This window comes from Dendrobium catenatum, unplaced genomic scaffold (genome assembly GCF_001605985.2).
Source record: "Dendrobium catenatum unplaced genomic scaffold, ASM160598v2 fragScaff_scaffold_211, whole genome shotgun sequence".
Taxonomy (NCBI): Eukaryota; Viridiplantae; Streptophyta; class Magnoliopsida; order Asparagales; family Orchidaceae; genus Dendrobium; species Dendrobium catenatum.
In genome coordinates, this window is record NW_021318673.1 from 287,603 (window position 1) to 303,163 (window position 15,561).

Consider the following 15,561-nt stretch of genomic DNA (forward strand, 5'->3'; position numbering starts at 1 on the left):
TGGAATTCAAAGTCGTTCAACCAAATAAGGCCCAATGATTTTCACCTAACTTTTTCCACATAGAAAATCATATATTTTAATAATATATTGACAAATATATGATTAAAATGTGATATTTTTTAAGTATTATGTTACAAAAAAAACTTGTAAAATATGGCTAGAAAATTCATCCGACCTTCCATGAAAAATAAACTTTGAATTTAAAACTTCTAAAAGTATATTCAGTGTCATTTGAACTCTGATTTCAACAAATTTATAGTCAGATAAAATGTCTAGATGAGATGAACACAACAATATCAAAAATATTCTAATTTGAGTCTAAACAAGCCAAAAGTAAGCACAAAAGATATTTTAAAATCATCATCATAATTGAAGGATCAGACAATCCCTTAATATTATGTATAATAAAAAACGGCATCTTGATGAGAGAATTCCAACAAGTATAATATTACTCAATTATGATGTCATTAAGATACATAAATATTAAAAAAGCCTATAATCGAATGAATTGATACACGTATGATGGTGCATTTTCAAAATTAGGCTAAAATTACTAAGATACTAATGATAAATTTACCCAATATATTTTTTTTTTTTGGGGAAAACTTGGATATTTAAAGAATTCAATAGCCGTCCTATGATTGTCATCGTTGACAACCGCTAACAATCATCATCAAACCATCCTAGCTTGATTATCATCGTCAGACTGTCATTGCCTTCACGCCACATATGCCTTGGTACAACAACAACATGTTGCCAGTCACCATTCTTCTTTTGACACTTAGATATGTATCTCTATCACTTAAATCCTTCATAGAACATGCTTGAGACCAAATTTGCCTTTATTGTCGATCTCCAATTGTCTCGTTGTCGCAACCCTCTATGAAGCCTCCACCCCTGCCGAAGACCCGACGTTAAGTCCTTACATCCTGTGGAAGACCCGACGTTCAGTTCAAGGCCTGACACTCGGTCCCTACGTCCTGCCGAAGACCCGACGTCCTGTTCAAGGCCTGACACTCGGTCCCTACGTCCTGCCGAAGACCCGACGTCCTGTTCAAGGCCTGACACTCGGTCCCTACGTCCTGCCGGAGACTCGACGTCCTGTTCAAGGCCTAACACTCGGTCCCTACGTCCTGCCGAAGACCCGACGTCCTGTTCAAGGCCTGACACTCGGTCCCTACGTCCTGCCGAAGACCCGACGTCCTGTTCAAGGCCTGACACTCGGTCCCTACGTCCTGCCGAAGACCCGACGTCCTGTTCAAGGCCTGACACTCGGACCCCACGTTCTGCCGAAAACCCGACATCTTACTTAAGTAACTGATTGTAATCTGATCACCCTTGGAGGTGATTCAGTTCTTTGTAACCAACTCAAAGTCTATTGGAATCATTTTCAAATGGGCTAGGCCTCGTGGTTTTTCCCTTTTAAGGATTTTCCATGTAAAAAATCTTGTGTTCTCTGTGTGTGCTAGTTATACGTACAACGCTAAGACGTAGAATAAAATCTCTATCGCCGCATAATTTCTAGCCTGTAACAACACTAAAAAATTATTTTAAAAAATAATAAAAAATAGCCTCAAATGAAACTTAAATGTCGAGTCTAGACTTTCAATATATACAGTGTATATTTACTATATACAAATATACGAATTAAGCTGCACATCATTACTTTCTTGTAAGTGTTGTCCGTTCAATTAAAAATTCTTAGAAGGGCTAATAGAAGAAAACAAAAAATCATAATGAATAAAGAAAGAAAGAAACTGTCACACACCCCTTATTAGTACCCCGACCGTCCCTCCCACGGGTCAATCAAAGGCAATCTTCATCTTCATACAGAAAAGCTAGCGCACGCATCAATGGAGAATTCCCCAAAGGCCATTCGCTGCAAAGGTATTTATCAGATAAACCTTTCCACGCATATCTGTAATCTCCGTTAGTTGCCGCCTGAGCTTCCTTAACTCCATCAACATGCAGCGGCCGTGTGCAGAGCTCCCGGCGAGCCTCTTGTCATCGAAGAAGTCGAGGTGGCTCCTCCCAAAGCTTTCGAAGTCCGCATCAAGATCATCTGCACCTCACTTTGCCACAGCGACCTCACTTTCTGGCGCAGACAAGTTAGCATATATCTATAAATCTGTCGTCGGTTGATCCTAATTAATTTATCTCACTTCTTCTTTTAATCTTCCCAAAGGATTTCTCAATCTTCCTTCCGCGCATCCTCGGGCACGAGGCTTTCGGGTACTTCTTTTTTTGACTCTTTCTTATAAGTTAATTGAGACTTTAATTAATGATCAGATGGAGTGGGGGTGATTTGTGTGGTAGGTTTATTGAGAGCTTGGGTGATGGGGTAAATGGAATGGAGGTGGGGGACGCGGTGGTGCCAACGTTTCTATCAAACTGTGGGGAGTGTAGGGAGTGCCGGTCGGAGAAGGGAAATTTCTGCTCGGTGGCCCCGTTCTCTGTGTTTCCAGGGATGCCGAGGGATGGAACGGTCCGGTTCACGGATGCAGCCGGTCAGCCAGTGAACAACTTTCTCGGCGTGTCAAGTTTCTGCGAGTATACTGTTGTTGATATCGCTCAGGTGACCAAGGTCGATAGCGCACTCCCGCCGGAGAAAGCCTGTCTGCTCAGTTGCGGTGTGTCCACGGGTAAGGTTTGCTAGTACCTTTTCGTCTTCTTTTTTAATTTATTTACATTTGAGTGATTGACATATGAAAATTTTAAACTCAAAATATATTGACTAGTAGCCAAAGCCCCCACCAACCAATAGGCCAAGTGGAACGGTGTATTTTTCGTCCTGTTGTCTAATTGATTTTGAGATCTTTTATCAATGAATTTTGGGAAAAAAAAATTCGTTCAATTTGTGGTCCAAGGTCCAAGGTCCAAGATTTTTATATTTCATTCTAAATAGTTTTGATGCATCATAAAAATTTTATCTTGATCGAGCACGAATCTCGACGCAAATTCATATTAGAAACTTTCAAAATTAAATTTATGGTCATCTAAACTCCGATTTAAACAAACTTATAGTCAAACTAAATATCTCGAAAAGACGAACCAAACGACACCAAATTTGATCAATCCGAGCCTAAATGGGTCAAAATCGAGGGCCTAAAGAACATTTGAAAGATTCAAAATAAAAATTAGATGACTAAATGACATCCAAATGTGACATGTATATAGTCGAATCGAGAGACTCGACAAGACAAATCCAAGGCACTTAAATATTCAATAAACGAATCATAATTATTGAAATGAATATCGACCGTCCTTTTGAACTACTCCCAACATGCCCTTGAACTTCTCCTTATTTATTAGCCATTTCACTCACAAAAAAACTATAAATAGACCTCTCATTCTTTAGTAAAAGAGGATCAAGTAAGGGGGGAGAAAAGAAGATAGGAAAGAAAGAGAAATCTAATATCTCTTTTGCCACCAAGCTCTTTCTCGACCACCACCTGCCACCAACTTTCATCAGACTTACGTCCAGCCATCGATTGTCTCCGGACCACTGCTCGGTCATCGGCCGTCATCAGACTTTTTCCTGATAACCGGCCCTTGCCGGACTTTTGCTTGGACACCAACGTGCCTACCAACTACTGTCATTTTTTTACCTCCATCGCCCGTCGACTACGGTCCTTCCAACCACCGTCACCCGACTACGGTCATTCCCACCACCATTGCCCAACTACGGTCTTTCCGACCTTCATTACCTACCGACTACGGTCCTTTTGACCATTGTCACTGGCTACAGTCTTTTTGATTTCCATCGCTCGCCAACTACAGTCCTTCTGTCTTCCTTCGCTTGCTGACTACGGTCCTTTAGACCATCGTCTCATCATCCCTTGATTATGGTCTTTCCGACCTCCGTTGTCCGCCGTCATCACTTACTATGATCTTTCCGACCTCCGTCGCCTGATAACCATCTCCAGATTATGGTTTCCCGGACCGCCATCACCCAACTATGGTCCTTCTGACCATCGTCACCCGCTTACGGTCTTTTCGACCTCCATCGCTCATTGACTATGGTCCTTCTGACCATCATCACCAAACTACTGTCTTTTTGACCACGGTCCTGCCAACCATGGTCCTTCCAACCACCATCGCCCGATTGTGGTCGTTCCAACCTCCTTCGCCTGACTATTATCCTTCCAATCACTGTCGCCCAACTACAGTCCTTCTGACCTATATCGCTTGTCGATTATGGTCCTGCTGACCAAATGAACATGTCAATACTTATTATTCCAACTCCTACCATGTAATACACTCTATATGATTTATATTTGCTACATTGAGCTAAGACCTTCCCCTTAAGAAAGTACGTCATTTGTAATCAACTGCAAACACTAATAGATTCATTTAAACTGGGTAAGGCCCCATAATTTTCCCCTTTTTAGGGTTTTCACGTAAAAACTTTAGTGTCTCTTATGAAGCTACACCCCCATTTTTTATCTGTATGTGTATTAGATCTTCATATAAAGCTAAGATGCTAAACTATATTTCTATCTACTATCTTGAATATTCCAAGACACAGTTGTTTGGCATCGTTTGTGGGAATGTGATTTCTGGATGTCAGGCAAATTTTGCTCCAACCTCGTAAGGCAGTTCACGTCAACATCCTGGGCATGATTCAAGCAACATAGTCTTTTTGCCAAGATCTATTATCAGATATGAAAGAAGCATTGCCCTATTAAGGACAATCTTATGTATTGTTTTATTGTCTGTCCAACATCAGTCATTGCTACATTAGTTTCATGAGAATCTTATGTGGACTGGGAGCAACCTTGACTGCAGCCGTGACCAAGAAAAATCTTCCAACATTTTCAATGTCCAAGATAATATCTTTAGAAACTATTTTTTATACATCTCCTAGCAAATGGAATGAATCTTCTAGTAAATTTCAAGCTTTATATAGTTCCTAGCTGAGCTTCTACTCCTTGGGCAAGGCCTTAACCTTAACCTCAAAAATGTAGTAATAGTCTAAAGATAGACCATTCTTCAATTTTGATTTGGGATACATGCAGCATTCGTCCCCATCTAATCAAGATATAATCGATCACAAGGTGATTCGATTAGTCCTCTTTTACATATGTTAACGTCATCGAGCAATGCTCTAACAAACAATTTCATATATGTCAAATATCCTTGCTTAATGATGCCTCAGTGCCCAAATTTCCCTTTTGACGCCGCAGCATCCGAAAGTCAACAGCGTTGTGACATAATAGTTGTAACTTCCCAAGGACAAAATCTGTTAGGGAAGCAACACAACTATTCACTAAAGTAAATAATTCATGTCAGCATGCGCCACGATGGAACAAGAAAAACAGTGCAGCTACGCTAATTCATTTGTCAGGCGCAATGATGCTGATCTTTATAGCGCTGCAACTCCATATGCCTATTTGTGTTTTCCTATAAGTAGTCGTTGTTTTATGTTTGTAAGAGAGTTCAGTCACTTAGATAATTTCAGTATAATTCAGAGTGCTTCTTTGAATTTCCGTTAGGGTGACAACTAAGAAAATTTATAGAAGTACTTGATACCATCATTGGAGTATTTGACTGGTGTTTATGAAAGTAATTCTGCAAGTAAAAAGAAGTGTAGAGGAGATTCATTGAACCTATCTGGTGATATCTATCTCTTGTATTTTCTTTATATCATATTATTAATGAAAATGAGTTTGCTTCAACTTTTTTTCATATCTGACTAAGTTCTCTATTTTTGAAATTTTGAAGTATCATATGAAGCACTAATGATCTCTCTTATTCCATAAATGATTAAAATGATGTTTTCAATGTTATCAAATCTTAATTTAATGCACATAGTTGTCACATATGTAGTTAAAATTGGGTTTAATGTGGAGCCTCGACGGAGGGAAGCAGGCATAACCAGGAATATTGAATTAGTATGCATCATGCCTAGGCATAGGGTATGAAACTGTTAGACCGGTCCAGCCGGTCCTACAGAATAGGCCCATGCCAAACAGGCGGAAAAGTTTCGCCTCTTGTATGCCCAATCCAACTGCCCGCATCTGACAAAGCTGCTTATGAAGGTCTTTGAAGAGAGTTATGAGGGAAATTTCAAAGTATGGACTGTTTTGAGATTTCCTTTTGGATTGTATGCATTAAATAGTTTGTTTTCCTAGGGTCAGGGCATCTTGGATTTTGGCTGAAATTTGAGATCTCTTTGATTTTTGGGCTTTAGCGATGTCTAGAGATTTGATAGAGATAAATCCTTCTCTTGAATAGAGGATCAATTGTATTGTAGTATTTTCCATTCTATTTCATCAAAAAATACAAATTATCTCTTGTTTTCCTTGTTTTGTGTGGATTTTTGTGGAAAATTCTCGCTATTTTCCAAAAATTGCTAGGAAATTCTTGAGATCATCAGGTGTTTCTTATCAGAAACATATTAAATTCTTAAGGAGATGAAATAATCATAGGAAGTTGATAGACATCCTTTGTTCATACAAGCTCGATAGAGATCTATGAATGCATATGCTCTGAATAGCATCACAATTAATAGAGAATCATTAGAAAAAATATGTTATTTATATTCAACAATCCAAAACAATATATCGATATAGTGTATTCATTATCTTTATCTAATTTTATTGAAGTGATTGAATCTCCATGACAACTATTTTTATCTAAGTAAAATAATTGTCTTAATTTTAGTAGACAATACTAGTGAACTGCAAGTAAGCATATCTTCCTTGTGGGATCGATACTCTAATATATCACTATATTATTTGATTCGGCACGTATAATTGCACATGATAAGTGAGATTTTTATAATTTTTATATCAAAGAAAATTTAAACATTGTTATAGATTGATAGAGTCCTACAGCATTTTAAAATTATATTTGTTACTTCACAGCCCTCATCAAGAGACTCCAATATAAGCTTTTAACTCTAATAATCCTCTTATTCTATAAAACTTGAGCTAACAATCTAAAAATGAGCAGATTATAAAAAAAGATGCAGTTCTCATGTAACCAAATTGTACTCCTTTAACTCATACTCTCAAGGAGAGTTTAACACAACTTTTTCTTAACCATAGGCATATTTTTAAGAATTATTTCAACATATGAGGCATAAAAAAGATTAATTTCGATAAGTAGTTGTTCTCATTCTCGCACAATTGACACTTGCCACAAAGATCATCTGTGATGTAGCTTATAGGTTAATTACACTCCTTTGTCCCTTTTGAGTGCAATAAACTTAGCTTTAAATTATTTATGATTTTTCTTATAAAGTTTTGATTTTGATCTATGTTACAACACAGGAGTCGGAGCCGTTCGAAAGATAGCTGCAGTGGAGGCAGGATCCTCAGTGGTCATATTTGGGCTAGGTGCAGTAGGATTAGCGGTAATTGTGAATTGAAATTTATCATTTCTATTTTTATATTAATTCTTAATGTCTTGATGAAAACCTTTTTCATTTCGCTTTAATTTTTTTCTATAAAAATTTAGGCAAGGTTATCTAGATGAAATTTGAGTCATAATATATATTAAAATATTTAGATTTGTTTTGAGATTGGTGTAATACAAGAGTTTATTAATTATTCATATATTATACTCATCTTAAAATAAATTAAAATTTTTTTAATACCTATCTTGTTCAAACTTTGGTTAGGATATCCCAACCCAATTTTTCTTTGTTTGGAAGACAGATATATTTGGTTTAAAGCCTTCATTTTTTATTTTTATGAAGCATGAGCTTAGTATTTTTAGTTAATTGAATATTCTTAGAAATGTCATGCTTGTTTTGTAGGTTGTTGAAGGGGCAAGGTTTCAAGGGGCTGCCAAAATAATTGGGGTAGATGTTAACCCTGATAAGTTTGATATCGGTATGCCACTTTTGCATTTTTCTTAAACCTTATTTGACTGTTCATTAGTAGATAAGAATATTATATAGAAATTAAAATTTTAAGATTTATTTATTTTGCATTTGGAAATGAAATTAGTATATTTGAGAGAACTTTGATGGATTTGAAAAGTTTAAAATCAATATTATTGACTAGCAGCATGGTTGCTAGTCAATTATAACTTTGTAAAATGCATTATGAGGACAACACATTAACTTGAATGTTACTGGTAAAAAAGTAATGCCTTAATAAATTTGTTTCTTATACATCTGTGCAATCAAGCCATAATTGGGATCTAATTGATTTGAATTTGGACCAACGTGGTGTTGCTGTGAATTAATTTGAACCATGTATAACATAGGATTAGCTTGCTCTAAGTTGTCACACTCTGATCAGAAAGGCGGTACATCATGATAACATGGGACATAATGAAGAAATAATGAAGAAATTGACATTAACTGGTAAAGTAATTATCAAAAGTCAAGATCAATTAAATATATTTTGTAATAAAAAGACAAAAATTTCATACACAATAAGTAAATATATGAGAGTAAGCAAAAAAAAGTGGATATTATTTTATTTCATTAATAGAGTTTATAACAAGAATAAAATAAAGTAAAAACTAATATAAAAAATGGAAGAAACAACTAGGTAAGCGGAGACTATCGAAAGCTAATAACAAAAATATTGAAAAAAATAGTATTGCTGACAATTTTGCTCTTATGATGATGATTTACTAAAAAACTTAGTAGAACCTATTATGAGAAAAGTTTTATAACGAGTTTGATAGCTAAAATCTAATAAGTAAATCATATTGATCAATGCATACACAATAAAGCATTAGGATATGTGTTGGATCTATCACTAGACTGGCTTGACTGGTCCATGCAGGACTGGCCTAAATATACCAAAGGCGGAACAGAGATTCCGCCCCCGTGGTCGCCGGGCCCCCCTCTACAACCATTTCAAACGAAACTTTTAATGTGCTTTCAGACAGAACTTTCGATGGGAGGGCTGTTTTTGGGATTTCGGGATTTCCTTTTGAATTGTATGCTTTTAGGAGGAAATTTTGGGAGGGTTAGGGTATCGCTTGTTTTACTAAAATCAGAGTTATCTCAGGGTGTTTGGGCTCTAGCTAGTGGCTAGAGATTTGGGAGAGCCGAATCCTCCTCTCCAGTTGAGGATCCTATTATATCTTGCTTTTTCTTACATTTCCTTTCAATAAAAGTTGTTTTGTGAGCATTCTTCTTCCCAAATTCTTGTGTTTGTTTGTTGATTTTACAATAAACCGCATATGTTTTCTATAAAATTGGTATAGAAAAGTGGAAGTATTGGAAGGAGAAATGGAACCGTTAAAATCAAATTTTGCAAATAAAATTTTTAAATTTAAAAATTAGTTTTTAACCATCCATGAGAAGATGGATGAGAAGTTTGCCGACGTGGAAGAAATGTTGAGGAAGTTTCTTGAGGCCCAACCCAAAACGACAATATCAGAGGCAAAGAGAGCTAGCAGTAGCTAAGGGGGTGGTGGAAACCCTAATCAATTAAGGAGAGTGGAAAGCCAAGAGGTGGAGATTTTGGAGGTGAAAGATGGGATGCCTCCCCTAGAGCCTAATTTTCGGGAGGAGTTGAGTAGTAGGTATCAAAGGGTAGGCGTTGATTTTGTAAGACGAGGGGCTGATTTTGAGCATAGGGGTGTGGATGGGGATAGGAGAGATGATTATGAAGAGGGGTTTGGGTACGAGTGCAAAAGGGAGAATCATGACACAAGGGGAGGACCACCCCTTCGTGGAATGGGAGGTTATAGAGGATTCAAGGGAAACGAAGGCGATCCGAGAGTGAGGAAACTAAAGATGTCTATCTTCGAGGGAGAGGATTTATATGGGTGAATCTACAAGGTGGAGAGGTACTCCATCGTCAACGGACTGGCAAAAGAGAGGCTGATGGCAGCTAGTCTATGTTTGGAGGGGAAGGCCTTTGCTTGGAATCAATGGAGAGACATGAGATAACCCATATAGAGCTGGAGGGAGTTTATGGACTGTTTGTTGGAACGTTTTTGAACCAGCAAGGGAGGAGACTTCTATGAATAGTTTTTTGCCCTGATGCAGGAAGGCTCTGTTGTAGAGTACCGTGAGAGGTTTGAGTACCTTCCTAACCAACTAGACTGACTTTCTTAGACTAATCTAGGGGGGAACTTCATGAAGGAGTTCAAACCAGAGATCCGGACGGCAGTTAGAGTGATAAGGCCTCGTGACTTGGGAGAAACTATAGAACTGACACAGTTGGTAAGGGCCGAAAGCACCTGAAGAGGGGGTGGAAGAGGCAGCAGGTCAGGAGGTACTCACAGGATGAATACTACTTTCTTAGCACCAAACGGGCCGACACCGGGTAGCCTGTAAGAGACTTCACAGGAGAAGCCTGTAGGAGGGGGATCGAGGGAAATTTCAAGAAACTCATTGAGAAGGAGCTGTAGATAAGAGGGTTAAGGGGCTTTGTTTCAGATGTGATGAGAGGTATACACCGTGACACAAGTGTAAGGATCAAACTTTTTAGGTTCTCACCGTCTGCGATGACGAGGAAGCTGAGGAGGGAGGTGGGAGTGAGATAGTGGTAGAGGAGGAAGAGTTGCATCTTGGCATGGCGGAAGTCTCCTTGAAATCAGTGGTGGATTCACTCCAAATCACACCATGAAAGTGAAAGGAGTAATAGTAAATAGGGAGATTGTGGTGTTGATAGACAGCGGGGCGACCCACAATTTCATCTCCAACTAGGTCGTAGACCAATTGAGGGTGAAATTGGTGGACACAAGGTGTTATGGAGTGATGATGGGCACTGAAAAGGTAGGATGGGTAGAGGAGTGTGTAGGGGGGTGGTTTTAACCATATAGGGAATCTAGGTGAGAGAAGACTTTCTCCCATTAGAGTTGGGAGCAATGATGACATCTTGGGAATGAAATGGCTACATACCTTATTAGGGGATACCAAGGTTAATTGAGGAACACTGACGTTGGAACTGGTGGTGAAGGAAAGAAGGGTGATTATTAGAGGTTATGCAGGGTTATCTAAAGCTATGATGTCACTCAAAATCATGGTGAGGGCCATACAGGAGGGAGGAGGATATTAGATGGAATTGTAGAGCTTATAAGGGATCATATTGGAAGAGGTGGGAGGCGTACCTCATTCAGTACAACCATTTATACAGTAGTTCAATGAGGCCTTCTATCCACCTTAAGGATTGACACCACCAAGGAGCAGAAGCACGCCATCACTTTGAGGAAGGGAGTGTCACTGATTAATGTCAGGTCATATCGCTATCCTCAAATTTAGAAAAATGAGATTGAGAGGCTGATCAAAGAGATGTTGGAGGTAGAGATTATCAGACCAAGTGTGATCCTTTTTTCTAGCATAATCTTACTAGTTAAGAAAAAGGATGGAAGCTGGAGATTCTGTGTTGACTATCGGGCCTTAAATAAGGAGACTATGCCTTACAAGTTTCCCATTATGGTGATAGATGAGTTATACGGAGTAGTGGTGTTTAGAAAGCTGGACCTGAATGCGTGCGTGCGTGTGTGCGTGCGTGCGTGCGCCGGAGCCATGTTGAAGTTTGTCTACGAGAGGGAGTTGATGGAAATAGTGTTGGCTACCGAGGAACATCAAAGGTTACTTTCAAAGTTGTTGGGCTAAGATTTTGAAATACACTACAGGCCAGGGTTGGAGAACAAGGTGGCGGATGCCTTGTCCAGATGCGTGGGAGAGTTCCAAGAGTTATCTATGTCGATACCACTGATGCTATTGGGAGGCTATTAAAACAAAGAGTGTGCAGGATGAGGAGGTGAGGATTTTCAAAGCAGATCTACTGAAGGATGAGAATATCCACTATAGCTATTCTCTAGAGGGGGAGAGACTGTTGTACCAAGGGAGGTTTGTGTTGCCTCAAACGTCAGTGATATGAGATTGATGGCAAAGCTATATTGGGAGGGGATGCATAAATATGTGGAAAAGATGGTGGAAAGATGTGATATGGCAGTGAAAAAGGATTGGAGCTGTGTCTTGCCGATTGAACTTACCCCCTACCGCTACCACACACCCAGTGTCCCACATCTCCCAGTTGGGGAGAGCTATTGGGGAGCATGCAGCTAGTTCAGAGTTACCGACAACCCTGACGGAGGATCTAGAGGGGATGTTAGAACCACTGGAGTTGAAAGGGGTGCGACAGGAACAAGGAGGGATTAAGAAAGTGCTAATCAAATGGAAGCATTGTCTTCCGTCACTATAGTGTAGATGGGTTAGGATTGTTGAATCTGCTATCTTTCTTTTTAATCAAAGGGGTGGAAGCTGCCTTTAGTCACTATAGTGCCCTATGAGACCTTCACTACTAAATTTGCTCCCTCAGTAACACTCTTCTTTGAATCTACAATCTCCTCTGTAGCTACCTTTCTCAACTGAAAATTTTGGTTCTGCTAGTTTTACTCTTTCTATTAGCCATTCACTGTCTTCAGTAGTGATTCTCCACCGAAGACAACCGCTTGAAAAATATAGGAAATTTTTAATTGGCATTCACTTTATTGAATTTCTAATGAAGTTTGTCGACAATGACAAGACTAAATTTCTTTAACTTCATTAGAAATTCAACAAAGTGAATGCCATTGTCAAAATCTTTTTGGCGCACATTCATATTCATTTAGGTTGGATTAATCAAGTTATATTGAGGACCTGAAATTCAATAAAGTGAATTTTGAAAAAGTTTGAACAGCTTATAACTAGGAACTCATTTATTTTGAAGTTTCTTGAAGCCTCAAGTCACCTAAGAGCTAATGCTCACCCTTCAATATTAAGTTGTTGAGCTTGGCCAAAGGGCCTATTAAAGCCCCAACTCATTGAGAGTAGTTGCTTGAAGTACTCATCAACTCAACATAATATACTTGAGTACTCGTTTACCCACTAGTTCTTGCATGGACTCACTTATAGAATACAACTTGAATAATTCGGTTGGAGTTGCCTCCAATTTCTAACATGACTTTCTCACTACATAACCAACTAAAACATGTTTAATCTATTCATTTTCAATGTAATTGAACTATTTATGACTTTGTGGCCTTGACCTTGGCCCCCATCTGTAAATAGGAGATCAATGATCAAACGCGCATCAATAGAATTTTGTATAGAAATCACATGAGACCTCAAATGAATATCTGCAATTCTCTAAATTATTTTTGTATAACTAAGTTAAACCTGTCCTTTGTTTGAAAGAATTGGACCAATTGGCCACTATAAGAGAATTTTGGAGATTTAGGCTTCTTTGGGATAACTTTTTTATTGCTTTTTAAAATTAAAAAAATTGCAATAGGAAGCTTCTTTAAGAAGCAAAAAGAAAGCTGTCCCAAACGAAACCTTAGGCTTCGTTTGGGGCAGCCTTTCAGCTTTATAGTAAAATTTTTGTACTAAAAAACTGCTTTAAGAAGCAGTAAGAAAACCGTCCCAAACGAAGTCTTAGCTTCTTTCTTCTTTTAGCACATTGTGCATTATTCATCTCTCAAAAAAAAAAATCATGATCATCTAACATGAACAACTTTGAATCCAATAATCTAAACCATTTTTCTTTAAGGCATGCTATCTACTAGCATAAATCACTGTCGGATAAGTAAGGTTGATTAAAAGGCATGCCAAGTTTTTCTTTATTACTATTCGTTGCATTTTTTCATGCAGGAAAAAAATTGGGGCTTACTCATTTTGTTAACCCAAAGGATAACGGGGAAAAATCTGTGGTTGAGGTCTGAATTCTTCTTTACAGGACTTTGCTACATCTCTCTTTTTACTCAGCTTTCCAGTAATTTACTGATCGATTAAAATTTAATCATTTAGCTAAGCTTTCCAAACTTTTCTTTATCATTTTTCCCCTTAAAGTTCCGACATCCTAACACATTCTTATAGTTTTCTAATATTTCTTTTACTTCCCATTTAGATAATCAAAGAGATGACTGATGGAGGTGCTGATTACTGCTTTGAGTGCATTGGTTTGGCCTCTTTGATGAGTGATGCTTTCAATTGCTCCCGATTGGTCTCTCTCTCTCTCTCTCTCTCTCCCCTAATTTAGTTGTCCTCTATAATCTTACAGATCAAGTAAAGTGTTTGAAGCTCAACTTGCAACTTAAATACTTCTTATCTTATGAGGAAATAATCCAGCAAAATGATAGTTAAAAAATAAGAAAAAAAAAATATTGAGGTTTCATTTATTATCTTCCCCATAATTTGTGTTTTAGGAATATAATTATAATTTATATGTTTTGCTCCACTGTATTCAGGGTGTTGGCAAAACTATCATTCTTGGAGTGGAAATGCATGGAAACCCAATATCAATAGATTCAGCTGAAATTTTGAAGGGAAAGTGTATTATGGGTTCTTTATTTGGTGGAATCAAAGCGAAGACTGACATTCCAATCCTAGCAAAACAATACTTAAACAAGGTATTTTAGGCACAGAGCCATCTTTTTAAAAGAAATGACAATACTGAATGTAATTTTTTTACTGTTCACAGGAACTGCATTTGGATGAGTTCATAACTCATGAGGTGAATTTCATGGACATAAACAAAGCTTTTGATTTACTGGTTCAGGGGAAGAGTCTCAGATGCATCATATGGATGAATCAATGATCTCTGCCTAGAGATTCACTAGGAATGACTCTGATATGTGATTGAGATTTTGTTTGGGACGGTTTTTTTATTACTTCTTGAGCAGCTTTTTAGTACTAAAAAGTTGCTTCAATAAGCAATAAAAAAGTCGTCCCAAACGAGGCCCGAGTGCTCCACTGTGGCCAGTTTTATTTATTTATTTTGTTTAAAGATCTTAATTAAACAAGACATGTTGATTTATTTTCTCATATTTGAGTGATAATTAGATTGCTGCAAGATGAAAATGAATGGCATGTCCCTTTGATTATTCTAATTAAGGAAAAAAAACTCTGAACATGCATTCAAACATATGGATTCTCAGTTAGAATTGTTTTTTTTTTTGGTTTGTGTGAGAAAGAAACACTTGCTTACCACTGCTTTTCTTTGATAAGAAGAGCTCTACTTAGGTTTCGTTTTAGGTGGTTTTTTTACTATTTAAAGCATCTTTTTATTACAAAAATTCTATTCTTTTACTAAAGGAACTGAGAATTTAACTCTTAACATGACAATATAGAAAAAAATTCATGTAGGTGACCTCATATAGTGGGATAAAGGCTTGTTGTTATTGTATATATGAGTGATACGTCGTCATAAAATTATCTTGATCGGGCACGAATCTTGAGGCAAAAAGCTAGTTGGAAACTTCAAAAATTAAATCCGGAAGCACCAGAACTCCGATTTCAGCGAACCAATAGTCAAACTGAGTGTATCGGAAATACGAACCCAACGACACCAAGTTCAACCCAATCCGAGCCCAAATGGGTCTGAATCAAAGACCAGAAGCGCTGTTGAAAGGTTCAAACCGCAATTTGAGTTACCAAACGATCTCCAATTTTAACGAGCTTATACTCGAATCAAGCGGCTGGACGAGACGAATCCAATAAGCCCAAGATCACCGAATTCCGACATCATTAAGGCCTCCAAATGTCCAATGAATGGTGCATGATCAAAGGATTCGATATCCGCCGTCCATTCAAACCACTCTCAATTCGCCCCTGATCTCACGCCTATTTACAGGCTATGCCACTCCATA

General features: G+C 38.0%; 1 protein-coding gene across 1 annotated transcript; it reads left to right on the plus strand.

Moving 5' to 3' along the window:
- Nucleotides 1-1,726: 1,726 nt before the first annotated feature.
- On the plus strand, nucleotides 1,727-14,796 carry LOC110102151 (alcohol dehydrogenase-like 7). The gene is made up of 10 exons (XM_020830339.2): nucleotides 1,727-1,887; nucleotides 1,972-2,108; nucleotides 2,186-2,232; nucleotides 2,317-2,642; nucleotides 7,278-7,360; nucleotides 7,766-7,841; nucleotides 13,565-13,629; nucleotides 13,821-13,916; nucleotides 14,161-14,322; nucleotides 14,394-14,796. Exons 1-10 carry the CDS (start codon nucleotides 1,854-1,856, stop codon nucleotides 14,508-14,510), a joined length of 1,143 nt encoding a protein of 380 aa, XP_020685998.1. The 5' UTR covers nucleotides 1,727-1,853; the 3' UTR covers nucleotides 14,511-14,796.
- The last annotated feature ends 765 nt before the right edge of the window (nucleotides 14,797-15,561 follow it).

Coding starts and splice junctions, on each gene's coding strand:
- LOC110102151 (XM_020830339.2), top strand. CDS start 1,854: ATGGAGAATTCCCCAAAGGCCATTCGCTGCAAAG. Junction 1,888..1,971: donor AAAGGCCATTCGCTGCAAAG/GTATTTATCAGA, acceptor ATCAACATGCAG/CGGCCGTGTGCAGAGCTCCC. Junction 13,917..14,160: donor CTTTCAATTGCTCCCGATTG/GTCTCTCTCTCT, acceptor CACTGTATTCAG/GGTGTTGGCAAAACTATCAT.